The sequence below is a fragment of the Sparus aurata genome, chromosome 12 (genome assembly GCF_900880675.1).
Source record: "Sparus aurata chromosome 12, fSpaAur1.1, whole genome shotgun sequence".
Lineage (NCBI taxonomy): Eukaryota > Metazoa > Chordata > Actinopteri > Spariformes > Sparidae > Sparus > Sparus aurata.
Window position 1 is genome coordinate 25595231 of NC_044198.1, and position 27745 is coordinate 25622975.

Consider the following 27745-nt stretch of genomic DNA (forward strand, 5'->3'; position numbering starts at 1 on the left):
CCTATGAGTGAGTGACAGCTACCAGAGAGTTTAAAGAACTGAAGATTCACATTTATTAATCGTTTACACAGACCGGTTGATTCAACGATATCAGTTTATTCTAAACTCAGTTATATAAACATGTTGTAAAATAGGTCACATTCCATTTAGCAGTGATTTCTTTACATGTTGTCATGTGCGTGTCGGCCAGTTTCCCCATGTGCCGGCTGTTCCCTTTTCTTGCTGCAGTTTCCTGTGTTTGTCCAATCACATGACAGCTTTCAAAACCTCCGAATGTTTTAATAGAATATTTTTGGGGGGCAAATGTTTCTGTAGATGACCACATTGAACATTTTGCTTCCTTTTTTTTGTTTCCAACATTTTTATTTGATTAATGTCCACGGTGCAGACGAGAGGAGGGCGGCTGAGGAGGCGCTCCAGCTGCTCGGCCTCTGATTGGCTGGAATCTGTCTGCATTTGAGTCTGTGGAGAGGAGGTCTGTCTGTCTGTCTGTCTGTCTGTCTGTCTGTCTGCCTGTCTGTAAGAACCTAACTTCACACCTGTCTGTGTGTGACGAGCATCAATCACACCTGTATGTGTGTGACAAGCCTCCATCACACCTGTATGTGTCTCGTGAGCCTCCATCACACCTGTCTGTGATCCTCACACCTGTCTGTGATCCTCACACCTGTCTGTGATCCTCCATCACACCTGTCCGTGTCTCGTGAGCCTCCATCACACCTGTCTGTGTCTCAAGAGCCTCCATCACACCTGTCTGTGTCTCAAGAGCCTCCATCACACCTGTCTGTGTCTCGTGGTCCTCCATCACACCTGTCTGTGTGTGACGAGCATCAAACACACCTGTATGTGTCTCGTGAGCCTCCATCACACCTGTCTGTGTGTGACGAGCATCAAACACACCTGTATGTGTCTCGTGAGCCTCCATCACACCTATCTGTGTCTCGTGAGCCTCCATCACACCTGTCTGTGTGTGACAAGCCTCCATCACACCTGTCTGTGTCTCGTGAGCCTCCATCACACCTGTCTGTGTGTGACAAGCCTCCATCACACCTGTCAGTGTCTCGTGAGCCTCCATCATACCTGTCCGTGTCTCATGAGCCTCTATGACACCTGTCCGTGTCTCATGAGCCTCCATCACACCTGTCTGTGTCTCGTGAGCCTCCATCGCACCTGTCCGTGTCTCATGAGCCTCTATGACACCTGTCCGTGTCTCATGAGCCTCCATCACACCTGTCTGTGTCTCGTGAGCCTCCATCACACCTGTCTGTGTGTGACAAGCCTCCATCACACCTGTATGTGTCTCGTGAGCCTCCATCACACCTGTCTGTGTCTCGTGAGCCTCCATCATACCTGTTCGTGTCTCATGAGCCTCTATGACACCTGTCCGTGTCTCATGAGCCTCCATCACACCTGTCTGTGTCTCGTGAGCCTCCATCACACCTGTCCGTGTCTCATGAGCCTCCATCACACCTGTCTGTGTCTCGTGAGCCTCCATCACACCTGTCCGTGTCTCATGAGCCTCCATCGCACCTGTCCGTGTCTCATGAGCCTCCATCACACCTGTCCGTGTCTGATGAGCCTCCATCGCACCTGTCCGTGTCTCATGAGCCTCCATCACACCTGTCTGTGTCTCATGAGCCTCCATCGCACCTGTCCGTGTCCCGTGAGCCTGCATCACACCTGTCTGTATGTGACGAGCCTCAATCACACCTGTCTGTTTGTGACGAGCCTCAATCACACCTGTATGTGTGTGACGAACGTCAATCACACCTGTCTGTGTCTCGTGAGTCTCCATCGCACCTGTCTGTGTCTCATGAGCCTCTATGACACCTGTGCATGTCTTGTGTGCCTCCATCACACCTGTCTGTGTTTCGTGACACACACAGCTTCTTCTTCTTCTGCTGTTTAGTCTCCTCATCTGGTTTCGATGCAGACACTGCCTCAGAAACAAACAAACAAACAAAAACATATCTGTCTTTCCCAAACAAAAACAAAAAAACAAGATGCTGCTTGAATCAAAAAAATAATATAAGGGAGTCACAACCTTATATTGTGATTCTTAAATTAATTAAACAATCTGTGACGTATTTCAGTCAAATATGATGGAGTCTGATCAGATGTTATGAAGTTGTTGTGATGAACACACCCTTCAGCCCAGGAGGAAGCTCTGCCTCTTCTTTCACTTTACACGGGAAACAAACACTTTTGACATTCTCTCTGATATCAGCTGACGAAATCTCCCTGCAGTGACAGTGTTACATTAGCTCTATTGTCTAGATGTAAATATTGTTCTCTTCTGCTGAAACAGTATTTATTACACTAGGAGCACACACACACTGACACACACCTACAAACCAGGTCTGCAAACACCAGCATAACAACACGAGACTGCATTTATTATTATTATGATATTTCCTACAGTAAAATGGCACAAAATCCTACATTTTGGTTTCTTTTCTGGTCGCGAGACAATTAATAAAAGGCACAAATCACTGTAAAGATGTGAAGATTGACTGTAAAGCTATTTGGATCAGCTTGTATAAGGCATGAGACTGTATTTAAAGCCTTGCTCCCTCTGATGTCCAATTAGGCCTCAACAGTTTCCCTCTGATTCTTTGTGAACAGCATGAAGGCATACGGTTGGCTTCCTCGCATGCGGCCGGACTTCCTCCTGCCAGCTTTCACACACGAACAGAGCCAGAGCTCAAGTTACGGTCATATCAAACTGTGAGGATGTAACAAGTTTAACAACAAGCGTCTGTTTGCTTTTATGAGCTGTAGAGGTGCAGATTCTGGGCGATGCATTCAGGGAACCTCACCACTGGAACATCTGGAGACAGAGAACGAGACAAGATGCAATGGTGTCATCTATCCACCAGGTGGCAGGATTACTCCTCCCCGGTTGAAGGAGCTGCTGTGACACCAAACACATCTGGAGCAGGTAGATCTACTTAAATGTCTATTTTTGCTCATTAAAATGTGTTTTGGGGCTTCAAACAAAGAAATTCGAATCAGTTTTGTTGTTTTGCTGATCTAATTAATCCACAATTATGGTTTGCTGCTGTTGCTTAACACTTTTACATCCTCGCAGATAAATACAGCTGAGTTACAAAAGTGTACATCTTAACCTTATACGGAAATAGCTCTAAAACGTGCCATTTTTCTTATGGAGTTTTGAACTGGGACTGCAGGACAATGACAGAACATGTAACTGACTCTTCCAGCGTTGATATCTTTCTCCTATGACACTTAAACTGCTGCTTACATGTTAAAGGTGCAATATGTAAGACTTGGCTTCCTGTCGAGTTCATACTCCAAACAGATAGGGGGCAGCATATCACCACAGCAACCGCCAACTGCTGTTAGCTGTAGCTACCGTTAGCTCTGGGAAGAGTGTTGATGTCACACAGGAGCTTTGGAGCAGGTTAGCATGTTAACTGACTATCTTTTTTCTATTTCTTCACAGGCTGTTGATAATTTTTGGAACATTTGGAACTGAATTCTTACATATTGCACCTTTTAATACATCATTAAAAATATTTATCAATTTGATTTTAAAGAGCCAATCTGCAAAACGACAACTTTTACTTTTAAAACCTTTTTTATTTCTTTAAGCTAAGTAGGATTAAAAGGCAGTTAGGACTTTTTCACACATATTTGGACATTAGGGTGTTGATATTTTCACTTAAGTAACAGTTATAAATACCAATGGTGTGTATTTAATGTATTTTAGTGCATTTTGAGGCTCTTAATTTGAGTATTTTCGATTAAACTTCTACTCCACTACAGTTTAGAGTCACGTGATGTTACTTTTTTACTCCAGTAGATTTTTCTCACAGATATATTTCTTCTGTTATGACAAAATATAAATCAATAAATACAATTATGATGTTTTAGAAATTGGCCTTTCTGCATAATTAGGACTTAAGCAAAGTCTTTTATGTTGAAGCTGGTGATTTTGTACTCTTAAGTATTTCTACAAGGTGGTGTTTCTGCTTTCACTTACACAAGAGAGTAATTAGTACTTATGTAATCACTGATTATCCGTCTTCAATTGTCCTTTTCAGTCTGACACTCCTTCTGTTTCAATAACAGCGATGACACGATGTGAACATGTGAACGCATCACTCCAGCACAGCTTGTCTAAAGTGAGTGGTGATGCAACAGTTCGTCCCTCCTCTGTGGCGAGGGAGTGTCGCGCTGTCATTACAGAAACACCTGCATCTCCATTCATCAGTGCGTCACTGCAGGGACTCCAGGTGAGACACTCCTCACTGTCTCAACTCGACCGACTGCACTTGTTGTTATTCACCGCGGCCGGTGATGAGTTCTTACTTTATTACAGTCAGTGCATGAACAGCTTTGGACAGACAGACAAAGACAACTTGTAGGACGAACTCACGCTCCTCCATGGAGATTGACAGCATGGTAGCAAACAGTGCTCTGATCAGAGCCAGAGAAGGTAAGAGGCCCCTTTTTCCTATTTTTCTGCAGACTGTTCGTCCAAAAATGTTTGTAAAACTTATTTTCTCATCCGCTGAAAGTACTTAAAGTGACACAAACTAATTTAATAGGATGTCAGAGGAGGACAGGTGCTAATATTTATGGATTCAAAGTGTCATTTTAATGTGGTGCACATGGTTTAAGATCTGTGACATGCAGAGTTTTTAGACTTAAGGCAGATTTTCCTTTGACGCTTGATGACATAATCCTCTGGATTACAGATGTGAATGATGTTTCTTGGTGAGGTGATCTGAGAGCACTGACTTCCCTCAACAGCACAGTGTTTTGAGGATGATGAATGATTAAACTGCACCAACTGCTTTAACTTTTAGGCCTCTTTTATTAACCCATTCTTATACTGGTTTAAAGTTTTCCTGGACGATTCTGTGCTTGAACATCACAGCCTTCAGTCGTCGTTCATCCTCAGTGAATCCTCCAACAGAAACTGAGCAGAAACATTTCTAATTGAAGCGAAATGTTGAATATATTATTTTGTACATGCTCTGTTTTGTTAAACAAACGCACTCGGGGGAAACAGAGAAGTGACAGCATGGCCACTGAAGTTTGAAAGTAAGTTGCAGAGTAATGCGGTCCCACAGGCTTTGCTTACCTGTTCTCAGAGCTATTAATAGTCCATTCACTGTAGTAGAGCATACTATTGTCTGAAACCTGACGGGCTGGACGTGCGTGTACGCGTGCACATTTGCGGCACGTTGCCGACATAAGTGTCAGTCTGCGTTCTTCTTCATCACCATGGTGAGCGTGTTTTCATAACTCGGGAGCCTGAAATACCTTCACTTCCTCCCGTCCCTGTGCCTGCAGGTGGAGGCAGCAAAGGCAGGAGCTGGAAATGGAAGGAGATGCTTCGCTTCCCTCACATCAGTCAGTGTATGGACCTGGCCATGAACATAGGTGAGTGTGTGTGAGTGTGTGTGTGAGTCAGTACACCATCAGTAGCTGTAGCTGTGTGTGTGTGTGTGTGATTTCACATCATGTTTATTTCCTCCATCAGAGCGAGATTACTACAGTCTGTGTGTGAAGCAGCCGATCGGGAAGAAACTGTTCGAGCTCTTCTGCCGGAGTCGTCCTGAGCTGCAGAACTACATCTCCCTCCTGGATGCTTTGGTACACTTCAAACTCAAAAACATGATTTATAGCATTTTTATTGTAAGAAACACAGAACAACTCAAAGCTCAGGAGGCAAGGTAGTGGTTTTAACAGTTTGTAATTAAAACACACACACTACAGGTGAGCAGGGTAACCTCTTATAAACAAGTCTTTAAAGAAACAGTTCTCCTAAACAACTGAAGCAGCCGGAGACAGTAAGGACGCAAAAGTAAAAAAAAAAACAACCGAAAGAAAACATTAAATGGCTCCTTTCTGCTCATCCAATGGAATCCAAGTCTCCAGACACCCTGAGATCCAAAATTGATTTCAAAAGATGTTATCTCCCCCCTTGAGGCACGATTAAGCCTGTTCACCCACTTCAGACAGTGTGCAGCTAACGCGTTTAGCTCAGCAGCTACAGTGAAGATTTTAGCTTTGAAGAGTGTGTAAAAAACGTCTTTTTTAAATCAATATGGGATCTCAGGGAACGCTGGAGACTTGGATAACACCGGACGAGCTGTATGAAGGCATTTTATAGTTGTTTTGAACTGTTTTTTTTAAGTTTATTTAAAACAAGTCTCCAGCTACTTCAGTTTTTTTGGAGAATCCTGCAAAACTGTTTTACTGTGAAGCTCCAGAAGTGTTTTGTGGACGACGAAACTTCACCTGACTTTCCATCAGCGTGGTGGTAAAGATAAAATACTATTAACCAGACAAAAGGAACCTTTTGAAACTAGATCTCGCTTTATATGTTTTGATATTTTGTTTTATTGTTTTTAAGATCTAATTTGGGTGAGACAAAATTAAAAATGAGACTCTGAACTGAACTGTCTTTTTTATATTTCTTTTCTTTCTGTGTGTTATCAGGCTGTCATTGCAAAAGCGAGCCTGCTCTGAATGTTTCTCCCTGTTTAAATAAAGGTACTGATAATGATTTTCCTATTTGTGTTCTGCAGGAAGCATTTGACTCTAAATCGGACGAGCAGAGGAAGGAATTTGGCGTCAGCATCATTCAGAGATTCCTGAGGAGTCAGGTCTGACAACCACGCAGAAAACATGAAGTTACAACAAATGATATTAAGGAGAAGTGTTATTCTTATTTTCAGGTTCATAGTTTTATTTTGGTTCAGAGGTTTACATGTTCTGTTTTAGCTCCTGTCTCTTTAAAGCCCCTCCCTCCTGAATACCTGGTCTCCTCTGATTGGTCGGCTAACACACGCCTGAGCCAGCATCGCTAACAACAACAGAGCGGCTGCGCTAAATCCAATTCTTACATGCCAATTAGCCACAAGGCATAAATATTGCAAATGTGTGACATTGTGATGTAGCGTGATGTCACAAAGTCACAGAATTAAAGGCGGGACTACAGACGAGGCGTTTAAGGAGCAGTGTTTGGTGTGGGAAAGAGGAGCTTCAAGACCTTTTACATGCACAAGAACCTATAAAACTTTGAAGGAAAGGGAAAAACAAAACAAAAAGTCTCCTTTAAGTTAGATCTGCATCCAATCAGACACCCACCTGGATGAATTCTGATCCCTGCATGTTGTTTTCTCCTCAGTCGATTCAGTGTGTGTCCGTCGTGCAGAAACACGAGCAGAGCTGCATCCAGAGTCTGGAGCTCAACCCCTTCAAGGACGTCTTCCACGACTGCAGAGAGTGAGTCCTCTTGTTTCCCTCTTTCTACATGTGTTTATTAACGATGACTAACCTCTCCGACTGTTTCATGGATCAGAGACCTGCATAAGTACCTCAGCGGAGAGACCTTCATCCAGTACCAGGAGAGCATGTTCTTCGACCGTTTCCTTCAGTGGAAGTCGATAGAGAGGTCAGTACGAGTGAAGACGCGGCGTGCGACAGATAAGCCGGGCAGCTGGTTTATCTGCCTGTTCTCGATCCACTCCGCTGCAATCTCTGTTGGCTCTGCTCCACATTCAGCTCACAGTTTTGCTCAAAACCTAAAAAACTGATCCTGGTGTTTCTCCTCAAGGCAGCCCATCACCAAGCACGCGTTTAGACAGTACAGACTGCTGGGGAAAGGAGGGTTTGGAGAGGTAAGACTGCAGCCACATCACAGCAGTGACACGATATCTCCCTGTCATGGATTTCTTAAAAAATATCTCACTTTAGCTGATGAAGCTTTGCTAACTGCTAATAAATGCATAATAACATATTTATTCATGTTGATACAGCAACTAAAAACCTTAGTAAAGATTTACCAAGGCAATTATTCTCTTATAAATAACTTTTAAAAACTAATTCAGTGTTTATTATTGTTCTTAAAGGAACAGTTCACCCCAAATATTCTAATTCATCTCCTCACCCCGATGCTGATAAACAGTTTAGTCCACAAATATTAGATGGACACAACAAGTACAAAATGGCTCCACACGGCATAATCCAAGTCTCCAGAAGCTCCAAGATCCCAAATTGATTTGTCGTTTTCACACTTCTGTCTTCGCTTCAGCTGCTGAGGTAGAAGTGTCACCTGAAGTGGGTAAATAAGAACTTCTGAAATCAATTTAGGGTCTCTGGTCTTCTGGAGACTTTTTATGTTTGTTTTTTTCAGTTGTTTTTATGTTTTAAAACAAGTCAAGTCAATTCTATTCATATCAAATCTTAAAATAACTACCACATTGCCTCGGTAGGCTAACAGACCATTTAATAGAGGGACTTTAATATAAAGCGTTTTCTATTTAGGTCAGATGTCTTTCAGTCAGGAGGATTGTTGGTCCTGTGTAGAAGTTGTGTAACAGTTACTGTTAGGAAGAGATTTGTCAAAGTCGATCGTATCTTTGTTTGAAGCTGAACGTGTTTACCAATCAAGGAAGTTCTATAAAATCATGTTGTTGATGCATTTTGAGAAAGTGTGATTGCATCTGTCCTCACAGAAGTCTGACAGTAAATCACGGGAGCGCTGTCACTTACACACACACTGCGTTTTGTCTCCAGGTGTGGGCCTGTCAGGTGCGAGCTACAGGAATGATGTACGCCTGTAAGAAGCTGGAGAAGACTCATGTGAAGAAGAGGAAGGGAGAGGGCATGGCTCTCAACGAGAAACAGATCCTGGAGGGGCTGGACAGTCGATTTGTGGTGAGACGACGACAACTTACACTGTTTTCTGTTTCATCCTGCAGCTCTCTGGTTGCTTCACTGACACTGCCCTTTAGTGTCATTGTACAGAATTAAGAGGGGCAACTCTAGAAAAACTTAAAATCTCACGACAGCAGTGGCGTGCACAGACTTTTTGAAGGGCAGGGGCGAAAAGAAGGGCACTTTAGGGCGTGTTTTGGCTCCAAAGAGGGCACTTTAGCACGTGTTTTGGCTCCCAAGAGGGCAGTTTAACATGTTTTAACCAGCCAAGGGGGCCGTTAAGTGTGTTTTGCCAACCAAAAGGGCACTTTGGCATGCTTTTTTGGCTCCCAAGAAGGCACTTTAGTGCACGTTTTGGCTCCCAGGAGGGCACTTTAGCGCATTTTTTCAACAATTGGGCCACGAGGGGGGCGACTGCCCCCTTGTGCACATCACTGCACAACAGTAAACAAACATCTGGATAGTAAACAGGAGAAAAATAGAATAAAAACTAGTGTTCTAGAATGAGAAATGTAAAAGAAATAAACAGAATGCATCATCCATTAAATACCAGAACAGTTGCAACACGCAGGGAACCATGAGCCACTACGTCCATGCACACCGCCATCTTGGATCTGATAACTTAAAAAACGATGATTGAATCAGCAATAAAATCGAATCGAGACCTTGTGAATCAGAATCGAATCGATTCAAGAAATCACTGGTGATGCACCGCTGCACTTCAGCAGGAAGATGTTTTGAGTTTACCGTTTTCTACTTTGTAATCTCATCTAAACTCCATATGCACTTCCTTCTCTGCTCAGGTGAATCTGGCGTACGCTTACGAGACCAAACACGCCCTCTGCATGGTCTTGACCATGATGAGCGGCGGGGACTTGAAGTATCACATTCATAACATCGGCTCGCCCGGCCTGGACAAAGAGCGAGTGCGGTTCTACGCGGCAGAAGTCTGCTGCGGCTTAATTCACCTCCACCAGAAGTCGATATTATATAGGTCAGTGTGTTTCACGTCAGCGCCAAAGTCAAATGTCTCCTGTCCTTGGTTGCACTGAATAACACACTGATGTTTATCTTCCAGGGATCTGAAACCAGAAAACATTCTGTTGGATGACAACGGTATGTACAGCCACAGTGTTTAAAAAAAGCTCCTCAGATCACATTCCAAACTGTAGACAGAACACGGTGACGTTCCCGACAGACACCTCGCTGCTCGGCTATTTATAGCTCTGGAATTAATCGGTGTGATTTCATTGATAACAGTCAGCCAATTGCCAGGTCAATCAGACTCACTTGTCAGATACACCAACCTGTTTTTATGAGAAGGAAGTGGTGTCGAAGGTGTTTTCACAGGGCGGTTTGAGGAAGTGAAGAGCTTGTGGGAGTCAGGTGTGGTGTCTATTTTTAGCACACCTGTGCACCTGCTCCTGCATTCTTGGCTGAACGTTTTGGAACCACTTTAGTTTTGAATGCCATTGTAATTACAAATCGCTAGTTTAGAGTATTTAGAGTTGTCACATGGTGTCTTTAACTGTTCCGTTGATCAGTGCCAACTCCTGCAGAGGACGGAAGTAGAGACTGATTAGAGTAGAAAGTACGTCATGACAGCAAGTATGTCAAACCAGTTTTGTGGATTTTTTTTGTTTTATTTTTGTTCATCCAAGGACACATCCGCATCTCTGACCTGGGCCTGGCTGTGAGGCTGACTGATGGGCAACTGGTGCGAGGCAGAGTGGGAACGGTGGGTTATATGGGTACGTATCTGCCTCACGTTATCGACGTCCAGCCAACGTCTGCAGAGGCTTACACTGATTTCACTCACGGGACTAAACAGAGGCACCGATCTGTAAACTGCGCTAGCTAACTGTGAATCCACTGCAAAGAAAACAACAAACTATTCAAGAAGTGGAAGACGTAAATGTAAAAATCATCAAGGGGGCATTAAGGTCTTCGGTTTGTCTCGACATCCAAATATTTGTTTTTATTTCCTCTGACTTTATTATAGATAGAAAGGTGGAAATTCTACATCTACAATCACACACGAAAATGATCTGTTCAAATGTGACATTTTATCTTCACATGTTAATGTTTAAGTTTAGTTGTCAATTGCATGTGAGGAAACACATTTACACATCTGGAAATTCTAATCCACATGTGAAACCAGACATATATCAGGGTTCGTACGGGTGCTTGAAATCCTTGAAAGTGCTTGAATTTCACTGTTGTGTTTTCAAGGTCTGGAAAGTGCTTGGATTTTAGTTTAAGTGCTTGAAAGTGCTTGACATTATAACTGTATCTTTTACAAAATTGGGATCAGACTGGATAATCAATTTCTGAAGTTTTTGCTATTATAGAATATAATTTTAGATGTTTACAGCATAATACAATGTACATAATTGTGATAAAAAGTGAAGAAAAAAATCACAAGTATATATATTCCTTTAGATACGTATTTTACCCCAGCAGTAAGGTGCTGGAAAATCTTAAAAATTACCCTTAAAAGTGCTTGAAAAGTGCTTGAATTTGACCTTGAAAAATGTGTACGAACCCTGATATATGATCATACGTGATGCACAAAACCAGATTTTTCTGATTCGCATCTTATGTTCAGCTCCTGAGGTGATCGGCCACAAACATTACGGGATGAGTGCCGACTGGTGGGGCCTCGGCTGTCTGATTTATGAGATGACGGCGGGTCAGCCTCCGCTCAGGGCGCGAGGAGAACATCCCAAACCCTCAGAGATGGAGAGGAGGATTCTGACAGAGCAGGAGGAATACGGTGACAAGTTCAGCAAGCAGGTGAAGGACCTGTGCTCCTCGGTACGTTCAGAAAACTCCTCAACAGGTTTCATGAATCAAATATCAATCAGAATCAGTAAAGGGAGTAACAGGTTTCTGTCCTGGACTGCAGCTGCTGAACAAGGATCCAGCTCAGAGGTTGGGCTGCCGGGGCTCAGGCGGGACGGAGGTACAGTCACATCCTTTCTTCGAAAAAGTCAACTTCAGGATGTTAGAGGCCGGACTTGTTGAGCCGCCATTTAAACCTGACGTGAGTACACGAATGATTTACACAAGTTATGATAAAGAAAATAACACAAATACTGTCTCTGCACGTGTATTGTACTTGGAGTATTTGGATCCTTCACTTAAAGTAGAAATACCAAAGTGTCAACATATTCCATCACAAACAACCTATAAAAAGTATAGATAGATCTAAGTGTAGATTGACTTCACAGCTGTCCTGCTGTGCACTCACCAAAAAGTAGCTCACACCAGAAACATGAGGAAGCGATGCAACAATAACACAGGGTTTCGTATTCGAGATCCATTTTCCTTGTTGGATATCAACTTCCTACATAACCAGCTTTGTGTTATTTCTAGTTCTACCTCCGCGGAATTCATCTGTAGTGGATTAAGTCTGAGCACTTCCAGAACTTGTGTTGTAAAGTGGTTTATTTCTGAGCTCGCTGTATCTCTTGATTTGTTTTCACTCCTCCAGCCCAGACTGGTGTATTGCAGCGACGTGCAGGACATCGAAGAGTTTTCCTCAGTGAAGGGAGTCACTCTGGACCAGACGGACAGCAACTTCTACTCCCAGTTCATCACCGGCAGCGTTCCCATCACCTGGCAGAATGAGGTGCGTTCATGTCAGGGTTACGTTTTACTATCAGTCCGGAACGAATCTACAAACTTCACCGTCTTCTTCCTCCTTTATAGATGATAGAGACGGGATGTTTCAGGGAGCTGAATACTTTCGGACCCGAGGGATCTCGATCTCCAGACCTCGACTGGTCCCAGGCCCCTGACAGCCCCAAACGCAGCCTGCTGGACCGGATCTTCCGCAGACGTGTAAGAACACTTTCTTCTGTGACTTTAGTGCTCACAATTATTATTCAAGTAGAAGTACTGATTCAACTCCTCAGAGTATCAGAGTAAAAAGTCTCCCTCTGAAGGACATTTGTGGTCAAAGCTAACTGAAGCTCACGTCATATTAATAGAATTCAAAGACTATTAAAGTTGAAGGTTGTTCCTGAAGGCACCACAAAGACAGTTGATTATTGAGTCTCATTCCCAGGACGTCAAATAGACACATGTTGGGTTGGTAAAGCGTCCCGAGCAGCAACAAAGAGAGAAAATCAGAAACTCTCTGCAGATACGAGACACTAACACGCCTTTTCTCCACATTCCAGTCTCCCTCTCTGTCTGTTTACATCTCTAAAATCAGTCTGGTGATGTCAGGAAGGCGGCATGCGATGAAGTAACGAGCCTGCTTTGAAACATGGGCGTAACCACGCATTCTTTGGGGGGTTGTGTCCCCCTCAATATTGAGAAAATGGCAATCTGTCCACCCCAATAGACAGTAGAAAATATGTTAATTATGCACTCTTTTATAAACCCTGTCAACAGATCTGTCTCGTTATTTCTTATTTATTTTCAATCAGTAGCTGAGTAGCTCCCCCATACATGAAAACCCATTGGTCAAGTTAGAGTGATTGACAGCCATCAAGCCAATCACAGCCATTTGACCGAACCCACTAGTCGGAAAAGTAAACAATTACGTGCTAACACGGAGCTGCCGTCACTCACTGCTGCAGACAGCGAACAGAGTATGAAACGGTTGTTTAACTAGTTAATAATGTAGAATTTTGTCTGTAACTAACTGTCTTGCTTTGTGGCATGTTAGCTAATATTAAGCAAGCCAGGTAAGCCAGGTAAAGTTAATGGTAACTGACAGATAGTTTTCTAGAAACATCCACTGATTTTGATATTATTCAGCATGATTATGAATGCCAAAAAGAAAGAGGCAGCAGAAGATTGACTTCTTTTTCAAGTCAAGTTGTCATGTAAGTGGAGTTATGCGACAGGAGTACATTCATATTCTTGCATTAATGCCATGTAGGTGTTCTTTTACGTAATTTAAAGCTATTTATTGGAGCTTAAAACCTTTTCAATGAAGGGCTCTCATTTGGACCCCCGCCCCCCTAATATCTATACCATGGTTACGCCCTTGTTTTGAAAGTTCAGATGTTTGTGTTCAGACGTAGGGAGGAAAAGTCAAAGGTTGTCAGAAGAATGAATACACAAGTAAACATCAACTTAAGTACAATAACAAAGTATTTGTACTCAGTTACTTCCCACCTCTGTCAGTGTATGAGACGGCTGAACGTTTCTCTCCTTTAGCAGCACCCTTCAGATGCGACGGAGGAAAGCAAACAGAGTTTGGTGCCCAATGAAACCTACATGAAGTCCGGACTGCTCAGCACGGCGCTCTGAGGACGTCACAGCACACAAACACCCAGCACGCTTGTAAATCACAGCATAGCATGTTTCGCTGTATTAGCACTCTCTTCTTCATGTATATTTTAACTGTTCTGTCAGTCACGCACACACTCAAACACTCATTGTTTCTATCAGTTTTTAAACACATTTTTGTACTTGTATTGTGAAAAACTTGAATTTTGATACAAACAGCAGGACACATGAAGCTACGTCACAACAAACCAGTTCCACCAGTCACGTTGTCTTAACTGAAATGCCTTAAAATAAACTTGATGTCATTTTTAACGCAGTGCCTCCGTGAGTTTTATCCTACGGAAGAGGATTAGGGCCACATGTGAACTTTTTTTTTTAGTTCTGACTGAACGCAGCCAGACTTTATTCTCAGAATTCTGAAATTAAAGTCAGAATTCTGAGAAAAAAGTCAGAAGTCTGCACATATACATTTTTTTTTAGTTCTGACTTTATTCTCAGAATTCTGACTTTAATTTCAGAATTCTGAGATTAAAGTCAGAACTAAAAAAATGTTCATGTGCAGACTTCAGACTTTATTCTCAGAATTCTGAGAAAAAAGTCAGAATTCTAAGATTAAAGTCAGATCTCAAAATTGTTTTACATATGCAGACTTCTGACTTTAATCTCCTCTTCCGTATTATCCAGATTAGATGGCTGAGTAAGAAAATATATCTGTTAACTTGATGGTGTTTCTTCATATTTGGCTCAAACATCCACTTCTGTACTCAAAGGATGAACGCCTTCCTTCCTGTTTTCTGGCAAGTTACTTCAACACCCTGTTCGCTAATGGTACCAACAATCAGCTTTACCTGCCTCTACTTTTGCAGGGATTTATTTCAACTCACCTCCCCACATGTACGCCAGATTTTCCCCAACACTATTTTACATCCTGGATTAAGATGATTGGTTGAGTGGTTTAAAGAAATGCAAACAAACCAGAGCCTTGTGCAACGCAAGAGAGGTTGCAGTACTACTTAAAAGTCCAGTGTGTAGGATTTAGTGGCCTCTGGTGGTCAGGTTGGAGATTACAGCTCACTCTCTCCCCCTCACCTCGCTAAAAACACCATGTTTAATTTGTCCATCCTGAGCTACTGTAGAAACATGGCAGTGAAGATGAACTGCTTCATCTGTAGACATGAAAGACTCGATCTCAGGTTACAGACACAGTGATTCTTAGTTTCAGTTGATAATGCACTGATGAAAACGTGATTATTAATATTATTTTCCTGCTAAATCTTACACACTGGAGCTTTATTTTTAAAGGCTCACAATCCCAAAAAAAAAGTCAGGAACCATCAGTTTAAAGTCAAATGTATGAATATGTGTTTGAAATCCAGGTTTTATGAACGACTCAAGCTTTTTCCACGTAGCATTTTCTTTTTTTATTTAACTCAGAGTATAAAACAGTAAATAACTGACACACATTGTAAAACAAATAAAAATAGCAAAAAGACTGAACAACGCTAAAGACTGCAGAATGGACTCCTGTCTACAGAATGAAGTGGGTCTGTTTGGGCTCAACGTGATACCCGGTGGCGTCTCTCGACAGCAACAGCAGCTTCAACATCTACATGTTTTAAAGCAGAGCACCAAAAATAAGTTGATTCAGTTGCCAGATGTTCAGAGTGGAATGTCAGCCGGTGACACGCTAACAGATGTCGACAAGCAGCCATCGTGAGGTTTTCATCGTTTTTACAACAAATCTAAACATTTTTAAATCAGGCACATGTTTGCTGCAGCGTGTGGTGCTTTAACGTCACTGTCTGAAAGTGGAACCAGGGTTTGACTGCGTGTTTGTGCGTTCATCCTTCCCACGGAGGGCTGCGCCGTCCGTCCACGTCCGTCTCCACGTGGTACAGCATGTCAGCCAGCGTGTGCTCGATCACAGCTCCCCAGCCCATATCGCTCATCTGAGTGTGAGGGGAAAAAAAAAACCACAGAGGATCAAACGACAGCTGACGTGAGTGAGAGGTTTGTAATGATGTGAATCTCTAAAAGGAGCTCTCACCGGCTGGTACTTCAGGTCCTTTGGAGGGTGTTTGAAATGTGGCCCAAAATTGACAGACACCTGAAAAGAGACGGGGTGAAGTTTAACAAACTGATGGTAAAACAAACAGGAAGCAGGAAAATCACCAACACAACCCGTGTGTAACTGACCGTGCAGCTCTTGTAGAGTGAGATGGCGGGGAAGTAGAGGCCTTCAAACAGGTTTTCATAAGCAACACCTTGGCTCACTCCGTTTTTAAAGAATATCATCTGAAAAACAGGATCTGCAGGTTAACAGCAGCAAACCGTGGCAGGTTCTCTGAATGGATTTTATTTTTGGAGACGTGTCCTCACCCTGCTTGGGCTCGTCGACTTCAGGCTTTTCTCCGCTTTGTCCACGTAGTCCTTCTCCTCAAAGTACAGGTAACTCTTGAACTTGATTAGCGCCTGGAAAGAGAAACAGAAGTAAGATGTCAGGCCCCTGTTCTCAAATCAAATTCAGAGTTTTTAAAACCCTCTAAGACCTGAGCATAAAAAAACACCTAGCTTTGTTTCCTGTTGAACCTGTGAGACTTATTTTCCTTCAACTATTTGTCATTAAACTTGCACCTGCCCTCAGACAATAAAACACTCAGGATAAGTTAACTAATGAGAATTTCCTGTCCACTGTTCCGTGTGGTTCTCTTTGCGTCTCTGTTACCTTATCCTTGTACGTATCCGGCAGAGCCTTGGCGGTCTCTGTGGTGTCGGGCAGCTCGATGAAGAAGCCCAGCGTGTCTCCCTGACCGTAGCTGGAGGAATAATGCTTTCCCAGCGACTGGTGGAACTTCGTGCCCTTCTTGCTGCGCCACGAGTAGCTGAACTTGTCGTAGCCCAGAGGTGCCTGCAGGTTGCCTGCAAAATAAATGGTTCTATTAATCCTTCTGGTTTTTATTCCCAATTCCTGAAATAGAAAGGAATGAATTGGGTATGACAACAACACTACATCTACTCACGCACCTATATTAAATACAAATTTGAGGTACTGTACTTCCATTTCTTTCTGTCTTGCTTTTATGCTACATCTCAGAGGGAGTTTTGAGTAAATTCTACTACTTCTTAAAGGACCAATATGTAGGATTTAGTGGCATCTAGTGGTGATTTTGCAGATTGCAGCGTGAAAGTCCGTCTCTACAGCAGGTGTTTGTCAGGTAGAAATCCTGCACACTGGACCTCTGAGCTGAATAAACTGTTCATAAACCTTCTTGGATTAGCTGGAAATGAAAATGAAGCTTCTTCAGGATGAAATACTCACCGAGTGGCTGCGACCAGCCGAGCCTGGCTGCGGTCTCTGACGGCATCTCTTCAACAGAAACCTCAAAGTACCAGGAGCCTTTCCGTACACCGTGAGAAGCTCGCACCATGGAGTAGCCCTTCTCCCCGGTCACTGTCAGACGGTCGTCAGAGATCTTCAGCTGAGGTGCTGCAACATGAACATATATTAGTTTTGTTCAGCTACATATAACCTCCATTTTTCTTTAAAATGTGTCTCGACTTGTTAGTACCTCGGTCATGTAAAGCCAACAGCACCCTCTCATACAGACAGGCTCTGTACAGATCACCGGGAATGGGTTTACCGGCCCAGCAGTCCAGTTCGAGCTTCTCGGGGTCCGGAGCGTGAGGATCTGGTTCTGCTAGGATGTAACGGTACCCGTCTTTATTAAAGGGATGCTCCAGTGGGTAACCGTGAGGAGGCAGGCGCTGGGCCGAGAACAGAGGGTCGCTGTGAGAAAGAGGAAGAGAAGTTTGTTTAGCATCTTCACTGACTCAATCTTAATTCCATCTCATGATGATTCTACAGAGATGAATAAGAGGACTCTTTTCTTCCTTGATCTTGATTTCTAAGAAGATCTGCAGGCTGCACACCTCCAACAACTTTTCCCCCAATAATGTCAGCATGTTCCCTGTTAGCATTCAGTCCTAAAAAGGAGCTTTTGCTTTTCGTTTTGACAGCATCACGTTCAAGTGAAATGTGACTCTTTTGCCGTGTCTCAATTCAGGGTTTGCATCCTTCGAAGGACTCGGCCTTTGCGGTCTTCGGAGGCGAGTCCTTCAGAGAGACCTTGTTAACCGCGTCAACCATTGTCGAATGTGACGGTCTAGCCTTTGGAGCATTTCCTGGTTGCGTCACCAGATGTTTTATCGCTACATCTCAATTTCTGCCGCCCAGGCGCATGAAAGTGACGATCTACGCCACGCGATGACGCCATTTTCTCTCTTTCTTTCTTCTTTTTCGGGCGCAGAAAAAATCTTGGGTTGTGTGAGGCCACGAAGGATAGTAGGGGTGCATCCTCCAAAGAGAGGGCAAAGACGGCTGCATTTGGTAGAGCCTTTCGACTGGGACAGTCTTCACGCGGTGTTGTGACATAATTGGCTTTCAAACACTCCTATGAAGGATGCAGACCCTGAATTGAGACACAGCATTTGTGTTGTGCTGCTGCACTGAGAAGACACCTGCAGCAGTTTGTAGTCACGGCGTCCATCGTCTGACTAATTAATCGACAAAACAACTGTTGGGGCAAGTAATGTAATCGGTGTAAGCCTGACACCTTGTAACACCAGAAACATCAGCGACACAGCTGGGCCACACAAAGCTGAAGTTAGTTCACTTTGGACCAGGAAATGGTGGCAACTGAAAACACGGTGGCTCATCTCAGTTTGCATCATGAACACATGATTAGTTTCTGTGTGTGTGTGTGTGTGTGTGTGTGTGTGTGTGTGTGTGTGTGTGTGTGTGTGTGTGTTTGCTGACAGTGCTTCTACCTTCTGGTCCTCTTCGTGGCTCCTGCTGCCGTGCCCTCCTGTTGCTGCTGTTGTTTACGTTTTGCCCCTCTTCCTTTTCCAGGGCCCGGAGCCAAAGCACCTTCAAAAACATCAGACGGATTAAACACCTGAACGCTAAGAAATTCTCACACATGCAAACACACACACAGGCAGTCAGTGGCGCAGGGAATATCCACTCAGTTGCCAGCTTATACGGTACAACTGCGTAGCTACAATCATTACAGTCCAACACAACAGATGTGCATTAAATCCGACCTCTCTTTCATGGTGACTGTGATGCTTTTCAATTGTGCTGCACTACACTAAGAGGTGTTTCTGATATTTTGTCCACCACATTTCTATGAATGAAGGTAGACTAAATATCTATAAACACCTCAACTCAATACTACAGTCCAGTCTAACTTTTTCGGACTATGTGTAAACTTAGTCCATCTTTTCATCATCTTTAAACACTGACAACAATGCCACGACTGCCACTGAGCACACACACACACACACACACACACACACACACACACTCACAGACTTACACAAAAGGTGAAAGCAGGTTATTAGGTGTACACGGGGAAACAGCAGGCACAAAAAGGCAGGAATTAGTCCGCATGGCGTTTTCCAAACACTATCAGCCTCTTACCACACCTCCTCAACGTGACACAGATCGAGAAACAAGAGCTTTCGAGAAAACGTCCACAATCGAGAGAGAGAGAGAGAGAGAGGGGGAAGGTCTTATTTTTCACGTCATTAATACAATAAATAAGTGGTTATCACATCTGATACAAACGGTTGCCAAGAGCCCCTTTCAAGCGTTTTAAAAAGTGGTATCTAAATGAAGTTGTCTCTATATACTATATATTGTTGTCTCTCCAGTCTCAGAGTCTCATCAGACTCATCAGATGTGAGGTGTATTCATTGCCTAGTTTGAAAAGAAAACTGCATACTACAAAAAATAAGTTTGGCTGTTCTTGCTCGTCCCGCTTTTTGAAATGCTCGGACGAGACAGAACCGGAGAGATCAGTTACTTCGAGCTGCGTGAAGCTTGACGCCAACTTTGTGGTCGAGACAGAGGGCGAGGAGTAGTTCTCCACTTTAAACTCACAGTTCAAATAATTTCATTTCAGCAGAATCAATGTGGCTGAAAAGTCTGACACCAAAAAACTGCAAACGAAGAAGATGGAAGAGAGCGGATGAGGCTAATCAGCATTGGATGAAGCCCATGGCATATCAGAAATGGCTCTCTGCTCCCACATGTGTTGTCATGTAGCAGACAGAGAGTCATCTCAGTGAGGAGATTTTTTTTTTGGAGCCCAGTAGCAGCAAGCCAGAGACGAGGAAGATATGTTCACCAATCAAAGGGGGCAAAGCTTTCAGGGGGGGAGGGGAGGGAAGGGGCGCAGGGGGGAGGGGGCACCAAACAGATGCAGAGAGCAGACAGGGAGTTTACAACTGGACATGGATGAAGTTGCCCACAAGATGCTATTTGATAATTAGGATCAGTTTGGTTTGAGCTGAGGGGCAAAGTGAAGTCTGATTGGAACCTCAGGGCCAACTTCTATCCAGAGGGTTACAAGACACAAAAACACACTGATCAGCTGCCAGACGCCAAGATACCACATATTCACCTGAGAAAGCAGATCCACCTGGAACAAAATGCAGAAAATCACCACAGTCATCACATTTAACTGGCTCTCACTCTCGGGTTTGGGGACTGATTACAGGCCAGGGGTGTGAAACATTTCCCCACTGGGCCATGTTGTAATTCATCTTTATCTGTGTTACAAGTTTTTTTTTTTTACATTTTACATCCTTACCATTCAGCCCGCCAGTAGTGGGGGCAGCAGTGGTCTGTTTCTGATTGTCATAGGAGGGTCCGATGGTTCCCAGGTCCTTCAGAAGAATAACGGAGGAAAACAATTACTTTACGTGAATACAAACATTCTTTAGTTTCAGCAGTCCAAATCCATTTTACGTGCAACAGCTAAGCGGTCAATACCTGATCTAACAGGCCAAATTTGGGGTATTCCTCCTCTGGGTCTTTACTGCCAGGATCAGGGTGTTCCTTCACCAGGAAAACATCTCGCTCTTTACTCTAGAAAATAAGAAATAGTACAAAATTAGAAAATTAATACAGCAAAGTAAATGTGGATGGCTGCAACAAAGCAGCAGCCGGTGGAGATTTAATGCAGGGGGCATCTTGCTAGAATGATGAAACAGCTCTTCTCATTGGCTGCCTCAGACCGTTTCCCCACTATCCACCACAACATTACCATTGACTTCACTATGTTGTTGGGCCAGGTGAGCTTCCCCGGTCTCTGACGAGTTGTCATGCACTCCCAGTACTTGTCAATGAATGGTATGATATCCTGCAGAGAAAAATGACAAACAGAAAAATATCTGGATAAGTGATAAAGCACTCACTACTACATCAGAAGACGTTCATCTATAATTAATATCAATTAACATGGAATATCAGTATTATTATATTATTAGGAATTCCTTCCTTCTTGGCTGGGAAAAATCTGGCACTAGTTTAGTTGGAAAGGTCAATTTCCCATACGCTTAAATCCAGGAGAACTAGAGGCTTTAGACGCCCACATGAGCTCCTACAAAAGTCGAGTAACATCTTATGCTCACCTTGTCTTTGGAGAACATCGTCTTTGGGTGCTCCTCCTGCGTTCTGGACCTCCATGTCAGGTTTGCCAGGGCTGTGAGACACATCTCCTTCAGGTCTGCAACACGGAAATTAACAGCGGTTTGTGGAAGAAACACTATTGTTGAGGGCAAGTATCTTAAATCCACTGTTATGGTAATTTTAGGCAGTTTATTAAAGACACAGAACACCTACTTGCTTGTTTTCGGAGGAAGTATGTGTTGCCACTGTGATGGCACACGTTGCAGTGAAACACATAGTTAGTCATGAAGGGCAGACAGGTCCTGTAGAAGAGGAGAAGCGTCAGTACTGTACAGTCACATAAGTGCTGATATTTCACTGAACAGTAAACAAATAGCTATACATACGCAGTGTCGATGCCAAATGTGTCTGCAGTGAACCACTTCATACACAAGGCACACTGCAGCTCCACCTCTCCCAGCTGCCTCCCACTCTCCTCATCTCCGGATCCAGTCATAGCATCAGCAGCCTCCGAGCCTTCACCAACTGTTTCCTGTCAAAAAAACCCCAATTTTCTTATTATAAAAACATCATAATTTAAAGCAAAGCCATTAAAAGTCATGAATAATAATATCTAACAGCGTTACCATTCCCTCTTTGCCGTTTGATGATTCAGTATCCATGCTGGCTGGTAGTTCCCCAAATGCAGCATCCCTGAAAGTCATCAGAAAGAGAGGCGCGCTGTTAACATCCTCTCTTTAACCGTTCTCCATTTATAGAAATCGCATTTTTCATTTGATTTGCTTTTGTACAGCTGTAGGATCAATGTATAAGACTTAATCGAGTTCAGATATGTCAGATTAACTCGGATGTGCTCATCGGCTCCTTCGTTACTATTCCTATCTATCATACACTGTGTTTCCTGAAGTTGACATTTTTCAAACGGAGTCTGGCGCAAGGTGTTTAACGCTACATACATAATGATCGGATGAAGGTATCAATATATACAAAGTATTCAACTAAGCCTCGTGGGATTTATAAGCTTGCAGGCAGACAGGGTAACATTAAACGATCATATATTTTTGGATGCAGGGATGTTTTCTCTTTATAAAGAGCATCTTAGCTGTAACGTTATACGGTTCACTCGGTGAGTCTGTGGACTGCTAATGTTAGCTAGCCGGTTTGCTAACAGCGTTTACAGCTAAGGAAGAGCGTTCCTGTGTTTTATATTTTCACAGATCATCAGAATTATATCATACAAGCTTTTAATAATAAAAAATGTGCTGCATGACGCAGCCTTACCCCTCTCCAGCCTCCGGTTCGGTTGTTGCAGCACTGCCCGCCTCCCCTTCAGACGCCATCTTTCAAATCAATGAAAACAAAAAACATCGCGAGACGCAGCTGGAGCAACAACTTCCGGGTTGCTGCCGCGGGCTTGCTCGACAGCGACACCGCAGGTCAAACAGGTGAACTGCACCTCATCATACATGATGGGTGGATGGTGTTAAAATTAATTGAAAACTAACAGTAATCAATTAAATACTTTTACTTTTTAATAAACATACAATTTAATGGGATTTAGATAATATTCAACTTGTAATATAAAAATTTGTACCTATAAATTACTCATATTGAATTTGAGAATAAAGTTTAATTGCACAGAAAATGTTATTCTACACAACTTGTTATGTAATATATTGTGCAATAATACTAAATACATTTAATTAATGAGTAATCATCTTATAGAAGATAAATTGCGTTAAATTCCTATGCATTGACCATTAATTAAAAATGGAAAAGCCTATATTAATAACGAGTAATGGTTTTATATCAAAATCGACATTTTTACATACATAGATCCCTTATAAACCTTAGCCTAATGCTAAAATCTGTGATGAAAAGTTACTAATTATTGAAGTAGTGTGCTTAAATACCATAATGAGATATATAAACTTTACTTTAATATTTACATTTTCAAAAAAATGTGGAGAATAGTGGTTTGACCACACAAGGTCCCTTATCAACTTAACAATGCTATAATAATATTTAGAAAAATCACAACCTGTCAGATGGGAAAATCAGTGTAATGTTAATAGATTGGAGTTATTTTTAGAACTGGTGCATGACTTTATAGCATTTCAAAAATGTAATTTGACCTTTATGAAACCAGGCAGGTCATTAAGAACAAATTATTCTTTATTGTATCTGATCATTATTTTGTAATTCTTATTTGCCTGGTAAAAAAATACAAAGCCTCTTGAAAGAAGGGGAGTGAAAAGTTAAAAAGCAGCAGGTGGTATTTCACTTTTTGTGGAGAAGATAAGACTTTAATTTTGCTGCATGTCGACTGCTGTGATTTGATTTAAGACAAACTGGAGTTGAGGCTTGTGATTTGGTTAGAGATGATTATAATGTTGACGTGTGATGGTGGAAGTCGGGGTTTTGCTCTGTGGAAGTTGGGTGCTTGTGGATTTGTCCCCTCGTAGTTTTTCCTCACTGGATGATGGATGTGCGGTCGGGATGTCTGCAGCTTCAGAAGCAGCCAGCAGAAGCAGCCAGAGCAGTTTCTGGCTGAAATCTGACGACACAGAAGAATCCAAAGAATGAGAATCCATTTAAGACTCTGAATTAATCATGAAGTCTCACTGAGGTATGACGCTGTGGCAGATTTACTGTTCAAATCTGCAGTCATGCATTTGTGTAGAAGGAGAGCGAGAGACCTGTGCAGCCTCAACATCTCTGCTGTCATCAGCTCCTTCAAGGAAACCGACTTCTGAACTTACTTATTTTCTTCTGTTTGTGTTTCTAGCTTTTACACTCCTTTAACGATGTCTTTAACGAATCCTCAGCTCCTCTCTAGTCGTGTTTGTAGCGTTGTTTTCAAGTAAACCATAGGACATTTGCAGCCAAGTTTGTGGCAACAGAACCAGATATCTTTTAGGGAAAGTCGGTCATCTCTAGCCGTGTTTGTGGCGCCCAAATTAGTATTATTCTATGAACAAATCTAACCAGAGCATAAGCACAGCAACTATTCTTGGCTGGGAGACATCTTTCATCCGAATTTTGCGGAAATCCCTGCAGTAGTTTTTGTGTAATCCTGCTGACAAACCAACCAACAACAAAACAAACAATTAAAGGGATATTCCGGTGTAAATTTAATCCATGGTCTAACACACCGTGAAACTGTGTTAGACTCCCTCTCGAGAGATCAAGTTAGCAGACCGCTAATTTATGGAGTTTAATCAACCTCAGAAACGACCGCACGACAACAATACACTGCAGTAAATTGATCCAAATATAAACCGCCACCAAAAAGCCACAAATAATGCTCAGAACAGCACCAAACTTCAGCAACAGTACAAATAGGGTCTCAGCACATAGTCCGGGGCATCTAACCTCCGCTAGCTTTTAGATTTCTACTGAAAAGCTGACTAAATTTACCACTATTCTGCAGCAGCTTCCTGTTGACGGGAAGTCCCGACGAGTCGATTACCGAGTGCAGTAGAGTTCCGTGGCTCATGGATGAAAATGTATGATTATGACTCCATGGAAAAGCAATCAAAGTTCATATGTGTCTTACCTGCCAGTTTATAACAGTTATTATCGAGAGCGGACAGGGAAAAGAACGGAATTGAGCATTTCTAACCACACCCACACACACTAATCGTCGCGTCGGGACTTCCCCGACCCGGAAGCTGATGGAGGAGAGTTGAAATCTGTTTTTAGCTTCACAATAGAAATCCAGCTAAGCTAGCGGAGGTTTAGATGCCCCGGAATATGTGCTGAGACCCTATTTGTACTGCTTGCTGAAGTTTGGTGCTGGTCTGAGCATTATTTGTGGCTTTTTGGTGGCGGTTTATATTTGGATCCATTTACTGCAGTGTATTGTTGTCGTGCGGTCGTTTCTGAGGTTGATAAAACTCCATAAATTAGCGGTCTGCTAACTTGATCTCTCGGGAGGGAGTCTAACACAGTTTCACAGTGATTTAGACCATGGATTAAATTTACACCGGAATATCCCTTTAAACAGATGATAAAAATAACTCCTCAGTGGAAGTAATTACAGATTTCTCATTTGGGGTAATGTGTGTACACAACTCAACAAGATATATCCAAAGGTAAAGTTGTTTTTAGACGTTTTAATGCAGAAATGTTACATATTATATCTTTAAATGGGACAACTCAAGTAAAGTGTTGATACCTCAAATTTGTATTTGTACTTAGTTACATTCCACCACTGATCTACAGTTGATCTGGTGTTTGGACGTGCAAATGTCCTCTTTACTTTTCTTCATAGGGTCGTATAAGAAGCTTTGTGAGGAGGGGAGACCACCCCACGTACGCTCTGAAAGTCAAACATTATTTAAAGTTTGCGGCGGTCGTTCCAGCACCAGTAAAGACTCGTCGAGCACAAAGACAAGTGTGCCGGCAGTCGTCTCACAAAGGAGCCGGGGGAATGCCGAGAGCACCCCTGGGTGTTGTAATAAATGCCTTCGAGTCGTTGTAAAACAAGATAATAGTCGTGTTTTCTCCTCCCTTTTCCTCCTGCAGCGGAGACACATCTGTGACGTCGGGACGGTGAGAGGAACTTATGAAGTTTCTGACCTCATGGAACTTTTTCCTCTGAAAATAAACTCACTGTCTCTCTGAAAAAGTTTATTCAATTTGTTTGTTTTAAGGTTTTGAAGATTTTTCCAGTTTAGATGTGAGTCTCGTCCTGTATGCCTCCCCTACTCACTGCCTGAACTTCTTGTGTTGATTTAAAACACTTGCTTTGCCTTGATTAGGATTTTTTACTTCTTTATGTGTTCTTAGTTTTAACACAAGTCTTTAACAAGACCTCAAGCCCTCTCCAAGCGAGTTCGTGGTGACAAACTCAGGTGTGTTTAAGGAGAGATTTGGACATTTGTAGCCATGTTTTGGGTGACCACAACCACATATTTTTCACGGGAAGTCAGGCCATCTGAAGCCATGTTTGTGGTGACAGAACCGGGTATATTTAAGGATACCTCGAGCAATTTCCAGTCTTGTTTGTGGAGAAAAAAACAGGTGTTTTTAAGGAGACTTGGGAGCATCTCCAGCGTCGCTTGCAGTGAACAAAACTAGATATTTTTCAGGGGAAGTCGAGCCATCTCCAGCTGTGTTTTTGGCAATAGAACAGTGTGTTTTTAATGAGACCTCAGGACTTTTACAGCCAGATTTGTAGCCACAGAATCAGTTTTTTTAAGAAGACTTTTGGACATTTCCTGCCATGTTTGTGGCAACCAAAACCACACATTTTTCACAGGAAGTCGGGTCATTTTGAGCCACGTTTTAGGTGACAGAACTGGGTACTTTTGAGGATACCTCAGGACATTTCCAGTCATGCTTGTGGTGAATTAAACAGACATTTTCAGCTGAAACATAATGTTGTCCTAAGTATAACCACATGTTTTTTTACGCCAAACCCTAACCACAGCATGAGCACAGCATTGTGACGAGAGGAAAAGAAAATTAAACCTCAACAACCTTTTTATTTGTAAGGATGTTTAAGGGAATGTTTTGTACCACTGCAGCCTCATTTCAAGTCTTTTCCCTTCCTCTGTATTTCTATTTTCTGTCCACACCAGCTTACATTTTCTGTCTTCATCATTCCTTCATCACCTCATCGTTCTCTCCCCCCTGAGTCTATCCACTTCCCCTTGTCCTGCAGAACAAAGCCGAGGGTCAGAGAGGGTCAAGCCCGCTGGTGACATCTGCTAATTGTCCTTACGGGCCAGCCTCTCTTGTCCTTTCAATACCAGCCACTCTGTAGGTGTCTGCGCCGGCAGCTGCCAGCTTCATGAGTTACCTCCACAGGATCATTTACCCCTCGACTCTGAACCCCCTGCGGACCCTCCTTTGCATGAAGAGGAGTGGTCAGTGATTTAAGGAAACTATAACTGATAATGTGGATTTAAAGATGGAGCTGTTACCCAAATTGTGGAGGTAATGAAGCCGTTTAAGGCAGATAAAACTGTGGAGGGGAGACGCAGCCAGTTAAACATGAACACATCAGATACTAACGGGTTATAAATCAGTCTCATCTTAATGCTGATGCTTCTATTTGACCTATGGAAGCAAACAAGAGCCTTAGTGAGAGGATTAGATGTTATGTATTGAACGTGCAGTCGTAATATTAGCCGGGAACATGCAAACAAATCTGTGAGCTGTAGGCTGCATGTCGGCTAAATATCCTCAGTGCATGAACACCAGGAAAAGGTTTACTATCGTCATGCTTATCTTATATTTCCACAAAACGATATATGTATTAAACCTCAGAAAACAGGTGGATGGATGGATGGATGGATGGGGGGAATT

At 42.8% G+C, this 27745-nt stretch overlaps 2 protein-coding genes across 5 annotated transcripts; one reads left to right on the forward strand and one right to left on the reverse strand.

Moving 5' to 3' along the window:
* The first annotated feature begins 2851 nt into the window (after positions 1-2851).
* Positions 2852-14262, forward strand: grk5 (G protein-coupled receptor kinase 5). Of its 3 annotated transcripts, XM_030434865.1 has the most exons (18): positions 2852-2941; positions 4096-4259; positions 4346-4462; positions 5326-5415; positions 5516-5628; positions 6567-6644; positions 7169-7266; positions 7343-7435; positions 7598-7661; positions 8560-8700; positions 9504-9694; positions 9779-9816; positions 10362-10451; positions 11309-11517; positions 11609-11746; positions 12197-12334; positions 12415-12546; positions 13879-14262. In XM_030434865.1, exons 3-18 carry the CDS (start codon positions 4411-4413, stop codon positions 13969-13971), a joined length of 1758 nt encoding a protein of 585 aa, XP_030290725.1. In that variant the 5' UTR covers positions 2852-2941; positions 4096-4259; positions 4346-4410; the 3' UTR covers positions 13972-14262. The 3 variants fall into 3 exon arrangements, with proteins under 3 accessions (XP_030290725.1, XP_030290724.1, XP_030290726.1); XM_030434864.1 differs by lacking the exons at positions 2852-2941; positions 4096-4259 and having other exon boundaries at positions 4268-4462; XM_030434866.1 differs by lacking the exons at positions 2852-2941; positions 4096-4259 and having other exon boundaries at positions 4411-4462; positions 13882-14262.
* Positions 14263-15346: 1084 nt separating this feature from the next.
* ash2l (ash2 like, histone lysine methyltransferase complex subunit) lies at positions 15347-22841 on the reverse strand. 2 transcript variants are annotated; one of them, XM_030436812.1, is made up of 17 exons: positions 22709-22841; positions 22054-22120; positions 21814-21959; positions 21641-21729; positions 21430-21524; positions 21063-21158; positions 20789-20884; positions 20607-20682; positions 20418-20435; positions 18778-18877; positions 17520-17737; positions 17270-17437; positions 16676-16869; positions 16330-16422; positions 16147-16245; positions 15998-16057; positions 15347-15899 (listed from the first exon to the last, which is right to left on the reverse strand). In XM_030436812.1, exons 1-17 carry the CDS (start codon positions 22765-22767, stop codon positions 15792-15794), a joined length of 1782 nt encoding a protein of 593 aa, XP_030292672.1. In that variant the 5' UTR covers positions 22768-22841; the 3' UTR covers positions 15347-15791. The 2 variants fall into 2 exon arrangements, with proteins under 2 accessions (XP_030292672.1, XP_030292673.1); XM_030436813.1 differs by lacking the exon at positions 20418-20435.
* Between the last annotated feature and the right edge of the window lie 4904 nt (positions 22842-27745).

Coding starts and splice junctions, on each gene's coding strand:
- ash2l (XM_030436812.1), bottom strand. CDS start 22,767: ATGGCGTCTGAAGGGGAGGCGGGCAGTGCTGCAACAACCGAACCGGAG. Junction 20,885..21,062: donor ACAACATAGTGAAGTCAATG/GTAATGTTGTGG, acceptor CTTATTTTCTAG/AGTAAAGAGCGAGATGTTTT. Junction 15,900..15,997: donor AGGACCTGAAGTACCAGCCG/GTGAGAGCTCCT, acceptor CCTCACACTCAG/ATGAGCGATATGGGCTGGGG.
- grk5 (XM_030434865.1), top strand. CDS start 4,411: ATGGAGATTGACAGCATGGTAGCAAACAGTGCTCTGATCAGAGCCAGA. Junction 9,817..10,361: donor CATTCTGTTGGATGACAACG/GTATGTACAGCC, acceptor TGTTCATCCAAG/GACACATCCGCATCTCTGAC. Junction 10,452..11,308: donor GGGAACGGTGGGTTATATGG/GTACGTATCTGC, acceptor TCTTATGTTCAG/CTCCTGAGGTGATCGGCCAC.